The 16,750-nt window shown below is 43.6% G+C and overlaps 1 protein-coding gene across 2 annotated transcripts in view; it reads right to left on the reverse strand.

The window, feature by feature from the left end:
- Positions 1 to 5,216: 5,216 nt before the first annotated feature.
- Positions 5,217 to 16,750, reverse strand: part of DDX24 (DEAD-box helicase 24) — a 91,738-nt gene continuing 80,204 nt past the window's right edge. For both annotated transcript variants that reach the window (XM_043983577.1, XM_043983578.1), the window contains exons 7-9: positions 15,190 to 15,378; positions 9,973 to 10,102; positions 5,217 to 5,717 (exon numbers count right to left, since the gene is read on the reverse strand). In XM_043983577.1, the coding sequence (XP_043839512.1) occupies positions 5,473 to 5,717; positions 9,973 to 10,102; positions 15,190 to 15,378 (564 nt within the window). In that variant the 3' untranslated portion in view covers positions 5,217 to 5,472. The remainder of the gene's footprint in view (positions 5,718 to 9,972; positions 10,103 to 15,189; positions 15,379 to 16,750) is intronic.

Genomic DNA, 16,750 nt, shown 5'->3' on the forward strand with positions numbered 1-16,750 from the left:
TTATGTAATACTTCCAAATTTTACATCCAGGTAAAAGAAGGTTTTCACCTTGATGACCCCTGCCTGACAATACCCTTGCAAGTTCCCCAGGTGGTCTGTAAAAAGCTTTTGTTTTTTGTGAGTAATCACATTTGTTGCCATAACAACCTTTATTCACCAAGTTGGCTCTTTCTCCCTCTTGCATACCAGTCCTTCACGCCTTCCACTTTCTCCAGTGAGTCAGGACTGTTAAGAGGAATGCCCGTGACTGGGCGGCTGTTGTGTAAGGCTTGGGTTACCTGTTTGCTGCAGATCGGGTAGTCTCACTGGTTCACATGCTACATGATCAATAAATAGTCTTGGCAAGGTTTGGAGCAATCTCAAACCTCAGGGCCGAGAGGGTGTGGCTTGGTCAAGCTGGATAAAACCATGTTATTATGGGTAAACATCTCCCCAGTAGGTGAACGGTCTCAGAACTTCATTTGCTACACACCATGGGAGCTTGGACCAAACCCTTGTAGGGGGTAAGTTAGCTGACTTTTGAATGCCTGTCCCCTTTTTTTTCATCTCTGAATAAAGCTACTGCACTGCTTGATGAATCATTTGTCTGCTAGAGAAAATGTTAGATGCTCACCACTTATAAAACAGGCCCCCACTAAGAAATGATCTGGGTGATTAACACAAAGTCTCAGTAATTCAACCAATGGTCTAGTTTAGTATCCTGGGGTAACAGGACCCCAGCTGGGAGCCTTTGGAGTTTGAGTCCTGGCTATAGCACTGACTAGCTAGGTGACCTTCAGGAAGTCACTTTGCTGTTCCGAGCCTCAGTTTCCTTATCTAACAAAACAAAAAGCTACAAAGTCATTTCTAAGGTTACCTTTGTATCTATTGTGTCTAAGCCTTGTCTACAGATTGTTACTCTCACTGGACAGCAAACGCATGGTACCAGACAGTCATAAGCAAAAGGCACTATGAAATAGCAGAATGGATGCTGGCCTTGTAATCAGAAACCTTGGGGGTCTGGTAAAAAACTCCCCTGGCTACTAGCTGTGAGACCCTGACCAAACATATATAAACATCAGCATCCTCATCTGTAAAAGAGGCATGATGACCTCATTACTTACCTCACAAGGCTACCATAAGCAAGGAAGGTAATGGATGGGAAGGGCTTTATGATGACATATAAATATATGTCGACCAGAAGTTCAACCTCTAGGGATACAGGGCAGTGACCCTGGGGCCTTGAAGATTACATCACCTGAGCACACCAAGAAGTTTGGGCCAAGCACTGATCAGTTAAGGAACAAGTGGTTCAACAGCTTAAATTCTGATGGGATAATTTTTTCACCCACAGCAATTCTTGAAAACTCTACTGAGAACATAGTCTGTATGGTGGGAGGGCCCTTGCCTTTGAAATCACAGATCCTTGAGGTGTTATCACCAGTTGCCCCAAACCAACATACTTGCACTTTTTTTTTTTGCTACCTCCCCTCCCTTTCTTCCTTCTCTTCTGCTGCAACCTCAAACTAACCCTGGGTATTTGTCATCGTTGGCCTTCAATGCTGTCAGAATTCCAGTCTCCTGTACCCTGCCCTCCCAAAGCCAGCAAACAACGCCCCCCCCCCCCAAAAAAGAAGATTTTCCCCTACAACCTAAACCTGAGCATAAAAAGCATGACTTATCCAGTCTGTCTATCGACACAACTCATGGCCATTTAATTCCCCATAACTAAGTGCTTTTCCTTCTCTGATTTTACTCACCCATACTAGTATAATGAAAAGTTTTGGCATTAGTTATCCCTTCCACATCACAACTTGCCCCACTGTGGTTTAGATATATCGTGGGTGGGAATAAGAAATTAAAAAGGAATTTTGGGGGGAGTTTTACAGAAGCCACAGACACACAAAAGCCAGCAGATGACAGAAAAAGTTATTATTTGTATAGTATTTCATCATATCAACATATTTTATCTTTTAATACCATAATAATTCAGACTTCTTCTCTGATATGGAAAGGACCAAAAAATCTTATGTAGATTTTCCAACTCACAAGGGCTCCATGCCCCTAACTCCCATGATGTGAAAGGGATAACCATACTTTTTAGCCATGTGATCTGAAGTAAGTCCCTTAATCTGAGTTATACTTCTCTGGGACCCAGTTTTCTTTCTGTAAAATGAGGAAAACAGAATAAATTTATGGTTTCTCTAAGACCTCTGCTTCTAGCTCTATATCTTATGAGTCTATTAGACAAATTCCACAAAGAGTTGAGGCCTAGGTGATCGAGACAGCCAATGAGAGCTCAAAAATCTATTATCAGGGTGCCGGAGATTCTGAAAGTCCCTCAGACAGCAAGGAGGTCAAGTCAGTCAATATTTAAAGACATTAATTGCAGCTATTCACTGGAAGGTCAAATACTAAAGCAGAAACTTAAATACTATGATCACATAATGAGAAGATAGGACTCACTGGAAAAGACCCTGATGTTGGGAAAGACTGAAGACAAAAGGAAAATGGGCCAGCACAGGATGAAATGGATAGATGTTGTCATGGAAATAAAGAACATAGGGGGGCAGCTAGATGGCGCAGTGGATAAAGCACCAGCATTGGATTCAGGAGACCTGTAAAGAATTATGTAAAGAATTGTTATTTGAGGTTTTTATGACCCCATCTTTTGGCTAGAATTAAAAAAAAAAACCTCGGTGTGCACTAGCCTGGGGCTCCGCAAACCACATAGTGCTCCACCCACTGGTTATAGCCAATCGCCATGGCATTGGCACCTCATGTCATCACCACTCGCCTACGCCTACATGAGCCTGGCAAAATTATGATTGGAAGCCTAGTGAGGGCAGTCGTGTGACTGTCAGAGCGGCCAGCCAATTGGTTGGGGACTGCTGGGGTTTGCTGGGAGGGGGGAGAATTTGCTATTCTAGCTGGAAGCTGGAAGGTGACAGGAGCGGGGCTGTGTATTCTCAGCTGATTCCTGGGCGGTGGTATTTTTTCAGGTTGTATAATTTCCCTTTCTCCATTTTATTTCCTTTCCCTTGATGCTACTGATCCTGTTTGTGGTTTTTTTTAAAGTTTGTTCTTGTTAAACTAAATCCTGTTGTTTTGAGGGAGGCTGCCGGTCTCCTTCCTTGCCCAAATATTACAGCGAGCCACTTAGCTAACACTCCCCAATTAAAAATTGGTCCTCACACTCAGACACTTGACATTTACTAGCTGTGTGACCCTGAGCTAGTCACTTAACCCTCACTGCCCCACCCCTACCCCCCCCCCAAAAAAAAAAGGAAATAAAGAACATCAACTTGGACAGGCTTCACAAGGTTGTGGAAGACAGAAGGATCTGCTGTACTTTGGTCCATGGGGTCACAGACAGGACTGAACAACAAAAGTAGTAGATTTTGAGCTTTCATTAGCATATGTAAATGCTATTAATAATAATAATAGTAATCATCATAATGGCACTGATAAAGCAATTTAAGGTTTGCAAAGTGCTTGACATTTTATCCTCAAGACAATCCTGGGAGGTAGGTGCTCTTATCCCTTTTACAGATGAGGAAACTGAGGAACAGGTTAAGTAACTTGCCCAGAGTCACACCGCAAGGAAGCGTCAGACCAGATAGGAACTAAATTCTTTTGTTACAGTTACCACAAAGTGAACTATCACTTCAGCCAGCACAACATATTATTTCACCTTACTCATTTTCTAGTCTGCAGAAAAGAAAGCTGGATCAAATGAAGGAGATGTAGGGTGAGGAGTCATATGTATTTAACTGCAAGGCTGGCCCATTTCCCATACTTTTTTCTTAGCAGGAGGTAGTAGAAAGAATCAGGAGACCTGGGTTCAAATTCTGTTTCTGCTCCTTCCAAGCTTTGGGACTCCAAGCAAGTCGCTTAAAATTTCTGACCATGAATCCCCTCTTCTGTGAAATGGGGATAATACTTATACTATCCATCTCCCAAAGAGGTTTTGTCAGTCAATAAATATTTGATGAACTACCTTCTTTTTCACTAGGCACTGTGCTAAGCTCTGGGCATACAAAGAAAGGCAAAAGATAGTCCCTGCCCTCAGGGAGCTCATAATCTAAAAGGGGATGTAAGCACATAAAAAGATGCTGAGAAAGGGGGTGGAGAGGGGGATACCCAGCATGAGGGCATGATACAGTCCCGAAGCCAGGTGGGAAAGGATGAGATCACTGCCCTGAGCTCCCGCTTAACTGGAGGATCTGGGAAGAACTCTTTCATGGCCCCCTCCACCCTTGATCGATCCATCAGCTGGACAAAGGAGTCCCAGGGGCAGGAAGGACTGAAGAGGTGTGAGTTTCAGAGCTGTCATGATCTTCCAGGAAGATGAGTTTGTGGGGACAATGATGTAGTCCAGGAGAGAAGCCAAGTGGAAAATGATGAGAGGGTTCCCCTGGGTTATGGGTAAAATATGTTGTATACTATAAAGGACCATAGAAATCTGGGTTACTGTGTTGTAATGGATGGTCAGCCTGGGACACAGGAACACCTGGGTTGGAGTCCCACCATTGAGCCACACTGGCCATGTCTTGGCACATACCTTAATTTCCCGGTTGCCCTGGTTAATTCTCTAAGATGGCAAGTTGCAAAACAGTTACTCATCTGCAATGACATGAGAAGTCTCCCTCCTGGGAGTTCCCATCACTAGTGAAATCATAGGTCCAAACTAAAAAAAAAAAAGTCATGGATTTAGGGGCAGCAAGGTGGTGCAGTGGATAGAGCGACAAGCCTGGAGTCCAGAAGACTCATCTTCCTGAGTTCAAATCTCGCCTCAGACACTTACTAGCTGTGTGATGCTGGGCAAGTCACTTAACCCTGTTTGTCTCAGTTTCCTCATCTGTAAAACGGGCTGGAAAAGGAAATAGCAAATCACTCCTATATCTTTGCCTAGGAAACTCCAAATGGGTTCACAAAGGGTACAATACGACTAAAATGACTGAACAACATGCATTTAGAGTCAAAGGACCTACATTCAAATCTTTCTTTTGCTATTTACCACCTGTGTGACTCTGGACATGTCACTTAATTCCTCTACGCCTCAGTTTCTTTATCTGTAAAATGAGGGAGTAAGACCCTAAGGTCTATTTCTATCTCTAAAACAATGAGCCTAACTAAGTGACTGTGGTATCATGAAGCCCACCCTATCATGGATCCTTGCAATTACCCCAACTGTCTCGACTTACAGTCAAAAATTCATGACAGCAATCTCCATTAAAGCCAGAGCTTTTAATTTAAAAAAAAAAAATCTCTCCACACATTAGGGACGTAGCAGAAACTGGATGAATGGGATGAGTAAGAGCTGCTAACTCTTGACTAGTCCAACTGCATAATCGGCCATGGCATTGTTTTCCCTGTTGTGAGAAAAGCAGGGAGAGTGTTGCTACCCACAAGAGCAGAGCAGACGGGGAGGAGGAGGGCTGAACAGAGCTACCACGCTACTGTCACCACCAAACCTTGGTCTGTCTGAAGTTAATTTATACTCATGACTGGTTGTTTCTTCTTTCTCTTCTTCTTCTGCTGGGATACAGTGCTCAAAGCAGATTCTGAAGCATGAAGGGGCACCTCGGGCACTGTCAGCCTTCCAAACTGCGTCGGATACTTGGTCTTCATGAGGTTTTTAAATACAGGTTGGGAAAGCAGATGTTTTAACTGTTTTTTCATTCCCTTCATCATCTTTTGTTTCTGACTCTCTTCTTCTTCATTTCGTCTTCCTCCTTAAAAAACAACACATTAAATAGGTTTATCTATTAATGGGAATTTTTAGAAGCCTTTTCCTCCCACCCCCCATGATGATACTTTCACAAATGTGTTGCAATTTTGGGTGGCAAAGTACAAAAGGACTTGGAAGAAGCTTACTATTATCTTTGTATGCTTGATGGGAAAAACAAAGGTTTGCTGACTACCCAGCTAAAAATCCCTCCTGAGACAATGCTTTGAATGCAGCCCAACCACTGCCTGTTTCTCTACACTGATCAAATACATTTAACTTATACTGCATCTACAAAGGAGAGGCAGGCAGAAGGATTCAGGGCAACCTCTGATGGCTAGTTTTTCAAAGTCATAGAAGCAATCCAGAACAGCATTCATCTATTTGTATCCCAGGAGCCTCCCACATCCACACCTATGTGGGGCCCATTCATGCCTAAACCATAACATTTATTAAAAAACAGAGACGGTGGATTAGACTACATATGACCCTTAAGGTCTGTTCTAGCCTTAAACTCAAAGTTTAAGGTCCCTTTGAGTGCTAATATCCTGCATTTGAACATGTGGTATTTTTTTTTTTTTAGTGAGGCAATTGGGGTTAAGTGACTTGCCCAGGGTCACACAGCTAGTAAGTGTTAAGTGTCTGAGGCTGGACTTGAACTCAGGTACTCCTGACTCCAGGGCCGGTGCTCTATCCACTGCGCCACCTAGCTGCCCCGAACATGTGGTATTTTAAAGTCCTTTCCGATTTTAATAATCTATGACTCTAAGGACCCTGTTTAAGCAAAGTCTTTATTGGATATACCACATAATTCGCTCTATGACATTATTTCTATCTGTAACAGAGGTTCATAGGCAAGGCTCTGAGCACAGTGTTGCACAACTAAACAGTGTGTACTACTAAAAAAAAAAGTGCTATCACTCAGCTTTCAGTGAAATGTCTCTCACTGTAAAGTGAGTGACTCCATGTTGTCTCTTCCGCTTGACAAGTCAATATATTTGAACAAACAGACTGCCAGAGGGCTCCACGACACACACAAAAGGGGTGAGGACCTCTGGTCTACATAAAGCCTTTCCTGATCTCCTCACCTATTATTCTGCATTTAATTTGTATAGACCTATATATGTACAAGTTATCTCCCCAGCAGAATGTAAAACTCCCTGAAGACAGGGACCGCCACAATCTTTCCATCCTCAGAACCTGGCAATGTGTGGCACATAAGAGGCACTTAATAAATGGGAATAGGGGGAGCTAGGTGGCACAGTGGATAAGTATCAGCCCTGGATTCAGGAGGACTCTGTTTAGGGCTAAAATTCTAGCTAGTCTGTCTAAAATATCTAATGAGTGGTCGCCAATAAATTATAAGCTTTAGCAAGAGTTAGACTTTTAAGCATTTATTAAGGAGAATAAGAATTTGGTAAAGAGAGAGAGAAAGGCCTAGATTCCTATCTATTAAAGGGAGAGCACATTTCTAGCTCCCTTCTCCGCCAGCGTCCTCAGGAAAGAGCCCCAGACTGAGCGCCAGTCTCTTCCTTCCTCCTCCCACTAGTCCGCGTCACTTCCTGACTCCTGGTCTTGCCCTCAAAGACCTTCCCTTCATGGGCAGAACTCTTCTACAGTAAGTATACAGCAGGTGTCGTTATTCCTCAAGAAACAAAATGTTTCCTTGACGGAACAACCCGAGTTCAAATCTGACCTCAGATACTTGACACTTACCAGCTGTGTGACCCTGGGCAAGTCATTCAACCCTCACTGCCCCACAAAAAGCAATTAAATAAATAAATGAACAAAAAAAAAAGTGAATGAATGAATGGAAATGGCTGATGGCAGTAGAAAGGACAAGACTTGGCAACTGGCTGGACATATGAGATGAGAAAGAGCAAAGGCCTAAAGATGACTCGAAAATTCCAAACATGGGCGACTTGGAGGCTGGGGACACCCTCGACAAAAATAAGGAAGTCTGGAGGAGGGACAGGATAGAGAAGAAGAGGATGAGCTCAGTTCCGGGCACATGGCATCAGTATGCCCAGGTAGCAAAGTTCAGCAAGACCCCATTTGGCAGCCTGTTCACTGGAATCTGTTGACTTGTCATACAGGACAGATAACATGTATTCACTTACTAACTTTCAATAAGAGACATTTCACAGGAAGCTGAGTGATACCACTCTTTTTTTTAAGTAGTACACAGGCCTCATTATAACACTGTCCTCAGTGACTTACTGTCCTTCAGTAAGTGGAACTATAGTCCCAAGGGAGAAAGGTCTGGCCCCTCTCCTGACTTTGCCTCGGAATTTCCAGACTTGGCACGCCTCAGTTGCAGCCTCACCCTGAACGTCCCTCCTCCATGCTGGCCTCCTTCTTCCAGGGCCTCCACTGTGGGGAGAGGCCCAAGCCGGCCAATGAACATTCCCCTCCTGGTTCTGCTCCAGACTTTTCTCCACAATCCCCCCTGCTCCGGCACCTTCCACACTTGCCCTTACGTATCTCCCTGCTTTTCCACTCTCTTGTGTGTTGTCTTCTCCCATTAGAACATGAGGACAAGGCCTAGCTTTCTTTTTGTTTATAATTTGTATCCCCAATGCTTACCATAGCGCCTAACACATAGTAAGCATCTAATAAATGTCTATCACCTTGCCTAAACATACAGATTCCTGGGAGAAATCTGCCCAGAAATGATCACTGAGCCAACAGGGATGGATAAGATCAGTGAGAGGCTATAGAAAGAAAAACCACTCATGACAAAGGGAAGGCAGCTCCAGGACAGTGGCTTCAGAAGACAGCAAGGTCATATGAAGGGCAGAAGGATGGAAGAGACCCGGGCAAGTCTGTGAGCAGCAGGGAAGGAGTCAGGAGATCAAGGACAAATTTAAGATGAAAGGGGAGGGTTAGGGGGAAAGACAATCTAAGGGGCAAGGTTCAAAGGAGATTAGATGGAATGGGGCATAAGTAACAGAGTTGTCCTTGGCAAGGAGAAGAGCCACCTCTTCCTCAGAGACAGGAGCAAAGGAGAAGAGAGCAGGGGATGACGTGGAGGGGTTCTGAGGTAAGCGACAAAGGCAGGAGGAGGTGAGGGCTTCTACAGAGAGGATAAATGGCTTAAGGAGAGAAATCTCTCCTGTGTCTGAGTCCAGAGGGAAGAGTCAAAGGATTGCTGTCCTTAGGCCCATAAGGGTGTGACTTTCTCTCTGGGCTTCAGTTTCTCCAGCTGAAAAAGAGGAGTGACAAACTAGTGCAGGGCTGTGAGGGGGTCAGCTTGATAGAGTGTTTTCCTCACAGTCCACTTGTGAGATAAGACAGAGGAAGCAGTTATCATCCCATTTTACAGATGAAAACTGAGGCTCATTAGGGGATATGTGACCTGTCCACATTCCCACAGTCAGTGCTGGGGTAGGGGTATCTTCTAATCCAAGTGACCTGACTCCAAATCCAGCCCCCTTTGTGCCATATATCACAGCCCTGCCACCTCACAGGAAGTACTGTGTCACCCTCATGTAACAGACACATGTAAGCATTTGTTGTTATTACTGGCCATGGAGCAGCAGAAGTTGGATACCAGTGTATCACTGACAAAAATAGTCAGCGTCTGTATGGCGCTTTGAGATCTGGAAAGCACTTTACCTATGTTAACTCCTGTGATCCTTAGGGGTGAGTGCTGTAGAGGCTATTATTACCCCCATTTTACAGGTGAGGAAACCAAGGTGAAATGACTCTCCCAGGATCACACTACTAATAAGTACTGTGTAGGGCTGGATTTCAGCCCAAGTCTTTTTGATTCTGGGCCTAACGCTCCAGGTACCACACCGCTAAACCTGGCAATGAGCTCCACAAAATCCATACTCTCATCTTGGCCCTGAAGAAGAGCTGCTATGTCACCCTGGGTTCATCACTTCCCCTTTCAGGGCCTCCCACCATGGTAAAATAATGAAGGCTGAATGAGATGACTTCTCAAAGCTGCTTCCCTGCTCTGACATTCCATGTTCTCTGATGCCATAAAACTCGATTGTTTTCCACTTGCGCTAGGCCTGAGCTGCTCTGGGCAATTAGTCTGACCTTTTCCAACTCTCTTGCCAACAGTGATTTCTAAGGCCCCTTACAGCTTTAACATTCTGTTCTTGTTCTGGCCCGGACACATCTGCAAAGAAAGGCAGCCACCAACCTCCCCCCGCCCCCCACCTTGTGTTTGCCCCGATCTTGGTGTGGAAGGACCTCTCCAGACAAGAGAAGAGCCTGGCTTAACCCACCCCCCAGGGCCCTCCACTTGCCTAGGAATACATCATCGTCCAGATCTATTTCAAGAGCATCGGCAGCTTGCTGGAACCAGGCATCGTGCTGCTTTGCTCGGCTATTGTAGTATTCTTCCTTCTCGATCTGTCGTGCTAAATTTACTCGTTCCTGCAATAAAGCAGAGACAATTTTCACGCTGGCACAAAATGCCGTGTTTATGGCATCTTGCTGGCCTCGCAATTTCAAAAGCTTTCAGATGCAGTGGTCAGCCAAGGGCATCTCAGAATGCATCAAAGGGCATCTTAAGTTTAGTAAAGCTAGAACAAAAACACAGCCAAGAGGAGGCAGCGCACGCACACACACACACACACAAACCTTAAAGTTAGAAGAGAATGACAATATAGAACATATGTATAGATTTATTTTGCATATACTTATATATTGTTCTCTCAATGTAGTGCAGTAGATGAGAGTTCTGGGCCTAGAGTCAGAAAGACCTGAGTTAAAATCCAACCTCAGGGGGCAGCTAGGTGTTGCAGTGGATAAAGCACTGGCCCTGGATTCAGCAGGACCTGAGTTCAAATCTGGCCTCAGATAGATACTTGACACTTGCTAGCTATGTGATCCTGGGCAAGTCACTTAACCCTCATTGCCCTGCCCCCCCCCAAAAAAATCCAACCTCAGATATTTACTAGCTGTGTGACCCTAGACAAGTCATTTAACCTCTGCCTCAGTTTCCTCATATGTAAAATGAGGGCAATAATACCACCTACCTCCCGGGTTTTTTGTGGAAAAAAAAAAGTGAAATAATATTTGCAAAGTGCTTAGCATAGAACCTGGTACATAGTAAGCATTAAATAAATGTGGTGGTGGTGGTAGTAGTAGTTGTAGTAAAATGTAAACTCTTTTGAGAGCAGAGACATTTTTTCTTTGTATCCCTAGCTCCTGGATAAATAAATGTTTATTGATTAATGGACAGCACATAAAATGCTATCACAGAAAGATAACTCAGAGTCATGGAACTGTATTTTACAGATGGAAGGGAACTTAAGAAATGAGTAATCTAAACCTGCACTTTACTGAGGACGACCAAGGCCCTAAGACATGAAGTGATTTGCCCAAGGACAAATAGTAATAGCACCAGAACCTGAACCCATGTCTCAACTACCAGGCCAAGGATTTTCCCATTAACCTCCCCTGCTCTGCATCCCCAGTACGTAGTTTTATTAACTAAAGTTTTGAAAGAAAATCATCAACCTGCATTAACTGTGGTCCACGAAGACCTTCTTATGCCCAGTGTAGAAACTAGAGTTTCAATTCAATTCAATAAAGATTAAGTAGCCACTCTGTACCAGGCACTGTGCTAGATGCTGGGGAATAGAAAGGCAGAAAATGGTCCTTGCCTTTAGGAAGCTTACATTCAAGTGGAAGGAGGAGGGGAGGAACAACTATGCACACAGATAAGGAAATAGCAAACATACAGAAAGTTAATATAAGGAAATGTGAGCTCCCCAGCTACTGGCAAGATGAGAGGCAGAGAGGAGGATGGGGAATATTGTCTTAAGCATTTCAGGTGCTTTTCAGAAGCCATTCCTCAATGTCTCCACATCTTGTATTATATGCATGTGTCCCATCAGGCACTTTTATTCAATGCAGGCCCAGAACACTTACAAATCTAGATAAAAAGGTTTGTAATAATAATCGCTACCCAAGAACAATAAATCTGCTGGAGACCTACACAGAGCAATTATGGCTCTGCAACAAGCAGCAAACCCCCACGGTTGGTTGGGCATGCAAGAATTCTGATTCTCTGGCAATCAAATACCTATGGCTAAGTCTGGAAATTCTCAACTCCCAACACTCAGCTCCTTAGTTCTGAGCTCATCAGGGGACAAGAATAGGCATGTACATCTCTTGGTTCTTCTTCTCCCCATCTTTCTGTTGACACGACAGTATCCTGTCCTGGGGAGAAGATACAACTGTCTGAGACAGATCTTAATACAAGTCGGGGTTCCAGAAGGCAGAATGCCTTATGGATTTTAGGTAGGATTCAGGGAGAGGCATCACTGGAAAAGAAGTGTGAGCATGTAAACAAAGGGCAAACCAAAAAGGTAGAGCTATAAGGGTGCAATGGAAAGAGAGCTGAATGTGGAGTTGGTCAGAGGACTTGAGTTCAAATCCTAGCTCAGCCATTTGCTAATGAATGACCTTGGGAAAATCCTTTTACCTCCTGGACCCCATTTTTCTTAACTATAAAAATTAGAGGGCTGAACTAGAATGACTTCTAAGGTCCTTTCCAGTTCTAAATCTAGCATTCCATGATTATTTCCTTTGATGACAATGCTAGCAGTGGAGACCTTAAGAGATCATTTAGTCAATCCTCCTCATTTGGCAGATGGGGAAACTGAGGCTCAGAGAGCTGAAGTCATTTACCCTAAGATCTTACAACAGTAAGGAGATCAAGTACTTGGAGTTTACAAGGCAATTTACGTTACAGCCCGATTGGAAAAGGAAGCCATGTGCTGCAAAATTAAATACGACACATATTTAGAAGAGCAATGAACTGGGGGAGTCAGGAATAAAAACAAGCATTTATTAAGCACCTACTATATGCCAGCAACTGTGCACTAAGCATTCTACAAATATGATCTCATTTGCTCCTCACAACAACCCCGGGAAGTAAGTGCTATTATGATGCCCATTTTGCAGACAAGAAAACTAAGGCAGAAAGAAATCAAGTGAAGTGCCTAGGGTCAGAGTTAGCTAGCAAGTAAATAATTCAAATGTGGGGCCAATTCGGAACTCAAGTCTTCCTGTCTGACTCCAGGCTCAGCGCTTGATCCACTGCACCACAGATCTGCTGCCTCTAAGAGAACTGGGGTTTAGTTTCATGTTTGCTACTCATGACCACAGACAAGTGATTTAACTTCTCTGGGTCTGTTTTTGCATCTGTAAAAAGGGGATAATAAAATGATCATGTCAGCAAACAGACCTTCCTGCTTTGTCTACACTGCTGTGGTAAGGATGCAGTAAAATGTGAAAGAAAGCATCTGTAAATCATAATGTCGGGGCAGCTAGGTGGCACAGTGGATAGAGCACCGGCCCTGGAGTCAGGAGTACCTGAGTTCAAATCCGGCCTCAGACACCTGACACTAGCTGTGTGACCCTGGGCAAGTCACTTAACCCCAACTGCCTCATTTTGAAAAAAAAAATCATAATGTGGTGTAGAAATGTAAGCTTTTATGAGAAGGCAGCATCATGTGGTAGTGTCTGGTCCTAAGAGTCAGGTGGCCTGAATTTTGGAGAAAACTGCTGCTAACTAACTATGTGAGTTTGGATTTGCATCCATGGCCCAGCTAGGACTCAGTTTCCTCACCTAGGAAATGAATTGGTTTCAGAGAACCAGGCTTAGACTATTACAGCGCTACCATTAATTACCAAGGAACCCCAGAAGAGCACCTTCCCCTCTTTCAGTCTCATCTGCATCATCTGTAAAGTGAAGGGCTTAGACCACAGATGGTGATCTAACCATCCTTCCAATTCTGACGTTTCTATGTTCTAGAGACCAGGTAGCTAACAGCCTCCGGGTTATAACACCCTATGAACCTGCGCTTGTTGCTGTTAGTCATTAACAGTGAGATCTGGACCTGCGATTTCACAGACAGAGGGGACTCCTTTCACAAAGGTCAGACCTTCTCCCTTAGTGTTAGAGAGCTGCCAAGATGTTAAGTGCCCAGGCTCACATGGCCAATATGTCTGAGGAGGGATGACCTGAGGACCCAGGTTGTCCTGGCTTCAAAACCAGCCATACATCCACTATGTTCCTCATTAACAATAATCATGAGATTAATCAGAGAGCTTTAATATGTTTTGTTATTGACTCCCGGCTAACAGGAATATACCAGAACATGACGGAGGAGTTGACAACAGGATTACTCAAAATGAAATTGTGATCGTGGCAAAATTTTAGCTACATGGCCTTGGGCAAGTCACTTCAACTCCTTGGGCCTCAGTTTCTTCACTTGCAAAATGAGGATAAACTCCACCCTGCCCCACCTCTCCCTCTCACAGGATTTTTGTGAATATATGGAAGTCCAATATAGTAGTAGTAATATTGTATGTGAATGTGAAAGTCCAGTAGTTGTAGTACTAATAATAATATTGTATGTGAAAATCCTATAGTATTAGTTGTTGTTGTTTAGTTGTGCCTGTGTTTTCAGTTGTGTCTGACTCTTCCTAACCTCATCTGGGGTTGTTTTTGCAAAAACACCGGAGTGATTTTCCATTTCTTTTTCCAGCTCATTTTACAAATAAGGAAACTAAGCAAATAGGGTTAAGTGACTTGCCCAAGGTCATGAAGCTACTAAGTATCTAAGGACAGATTTGAACTCACAAAGATGAGTCTTCCTGACCGCAGGCCCAGTAGCCTATCCATCTAGCTGCCCTATATTAGTAATAGTTAGAATAGGAGTAGTAATTTTATAAATACATGAAAGTCCTATAGTAGCAATAATATTGTGAGTATAAGAAAATCTTATGGTAGTAGTAGTTGTAATAATCATATTATTATCCATTGCTTCAACCAGTGTTTTAGTCTTGTAGTAGTAATAATAATAACATTATGAGTATATGAAAGCCTAGAAGTAATAACAGTAATATTGTGAGGACATGAAAGTCCTAGAGGAGTAGTAAGTGGCTCATTGGATAGAGTGCTAGCCTTGGAATCAGAAGACTCATCTTCAGTAGTTCATATCTAGCTGCAGACACTTACCAGCCATATGACCCTGGGCAAGTCACTGAACCCTGTTTGCCTCAGTTTCCTCATCTATAAAATGAACATGGTGGTGGTGATGGTGGTGGTGGCAATTAATATTGTGAAGATATGAAAGTCTTATGTTGTAGTAGTAGTAGTAGTAGTAGTAGTAGTAGTAGTAGTAGTAGTAATAACAGCTAACATTTCTATAGCACTTACTAGGCACCAGACACTATGCTAAGTGCTGTCTAATTATTATCTGATTTGATCCTGAGAGGTGGGTGCTGTCATTATCCCCATTTTATAGATGAGGAAACTGACATGAGCAGTTAGTTACAGTCAGATACCCATAACAGGAGGAACCACTGTAGAATTCCCAGTTAGTTGATGGAAGCCTAGAATCTAAGGAGAAAGCTGTTGCATTTTGAGCAGAGGAATATTTCTGTTTAAGTGAGGGTTTTGTTGGGTTTGGTGTTTTGGTTTGGGGTCTTTTTTTTTTTACCTTGATTGCTTTCATGCACTTTATTTCAATGGGAAATAATGGAATCTCCTCGTTCTTCTCAAGAGTCTTGTAAATCTTCTTGAAGTTGATCATGTCTTCTGGTCCAATTAGCAGCAAACTGAGGCCTTCCTTAGCCGCTCGGGCTGTTCGGCCGCTCCGGTGCACGTATATCTCTGAGGTTCGAGGCACCTTCAAAACAGATCAACATTAGGGGCACTCAGGGGTGGGATCAGAAGGTGTTTATATGAAGGTCAGAGCTGATCTTTGACAGGATGGGGGACTCGGGCTCTTCTGAAAAATAAACACGGTCATGGAATGAGCTAGCCTCTCCTAAAATCAGAGGAGAGGCGGCAAATAACAGCTTCTATTTGTATAACATGCACAGTACAAGAGGCACCACAGTGAAGGGGAAAGAAAAGGCCTGGCTTCAAGTCCTACTTCTGATGCATACCCTGGCTCTGGGACACTAAGCAGGTTACTTACTTAACTTCTCAGTAATCTTAAGTCAATAATAAGTTAGAGAGAAGGTGCTGATCTGCACTGATAAAGGGAGCTTCCTCACCTGGGAGGTCCAGCCCCATCCCTATATTTGTGTAACATTTTATGGCTTCTTCTACTTAGGTTCTCCTCTGATGGATGCTTCATTGAGACTCAAAGGTTACCCTGGGCTCTGGGAGGGCTATACCAGGGCCACTCAGGTGGTGCTGACAGGTTCTAACAGGTCTGTAACATAGTGGACAAGCTTTAGTCCAAGGTCCAGTGACAGACTGTGTGTCCACTGTCTGAGTATCAGCCTTTGAGATCATCATCTGAACTATGGAGATGGAGAAGCTAGGTGGCAAAATGAGTAGAGTGCCAAGCTTGGAGTGAGGAAGACCTGAGTTCAAATCTGGCCTCAGACATTTACTAGTTGTGTAACCCTGGGCAAGTCACTTAACCCTGCTTGACTGAGTTTCACCAGTAAAATGAGCTGGAAAAGTAAATCACAAAGCACTCCGGTATCTTTGCCAAGAAAATCCCAAATGGAGTACTGAAAAATTGGACACGCCTGAACTACAATAATAATTACAGAGAGACTCACTACCAAGCTGTCCACAGAGTGATAAATGTTTCAGCCATAACTCTACAAGACCATCTACTAAGGCATAAGGGGTGGAGGAAATAGGTAGAAAGTCCCCACAATTACAAAATCCCATATCCCTGAAGTCTCTGTAGGATTCAGAAAGCAAGTAACATACAGTATCTTCTCTGTCTTAACAACCCTTTGAGGTACGTTAGATGGGGATGACCACTCTTGTTACCCCCTACTTATAGAGAAGGAAACAGAGACCCAGAGAATGAGGTAACTTGTCTTAATGGGACTGGGACTCAAGCTGAGGTCTTCTGATACTCTTTTTCCACCACAGCTCACTGCCTCAAACCATAATGGATGAAACTAAGTGCATGTGAGGTTCTGTGAGATTTTTAAAATCTATTTAAGCTCTTATAGTTCTGGGGCTGACCTCACTTCTACAGTGTCTAGAATCACAGAGGCAAAAGGGCACTAAAATGTGGTGGGGTT

The sequence above is a fragment of the Dromiciops gliroides genome, chromosome 2, assembly GCF_019393635.1.
Source record: "Dromiciops gliroides isolate mDroGli1 chromosome 2, mDroGli1.pri, whole genome shotgun sequence".
Taxonomy (NCBI): domain Eukaryota; kingdom Metazoa; phylum Chordata; class Mammalia; order Microbiotheria; family Microbiotheriidae; genus Dromiciops; species Dromiciops gliroides.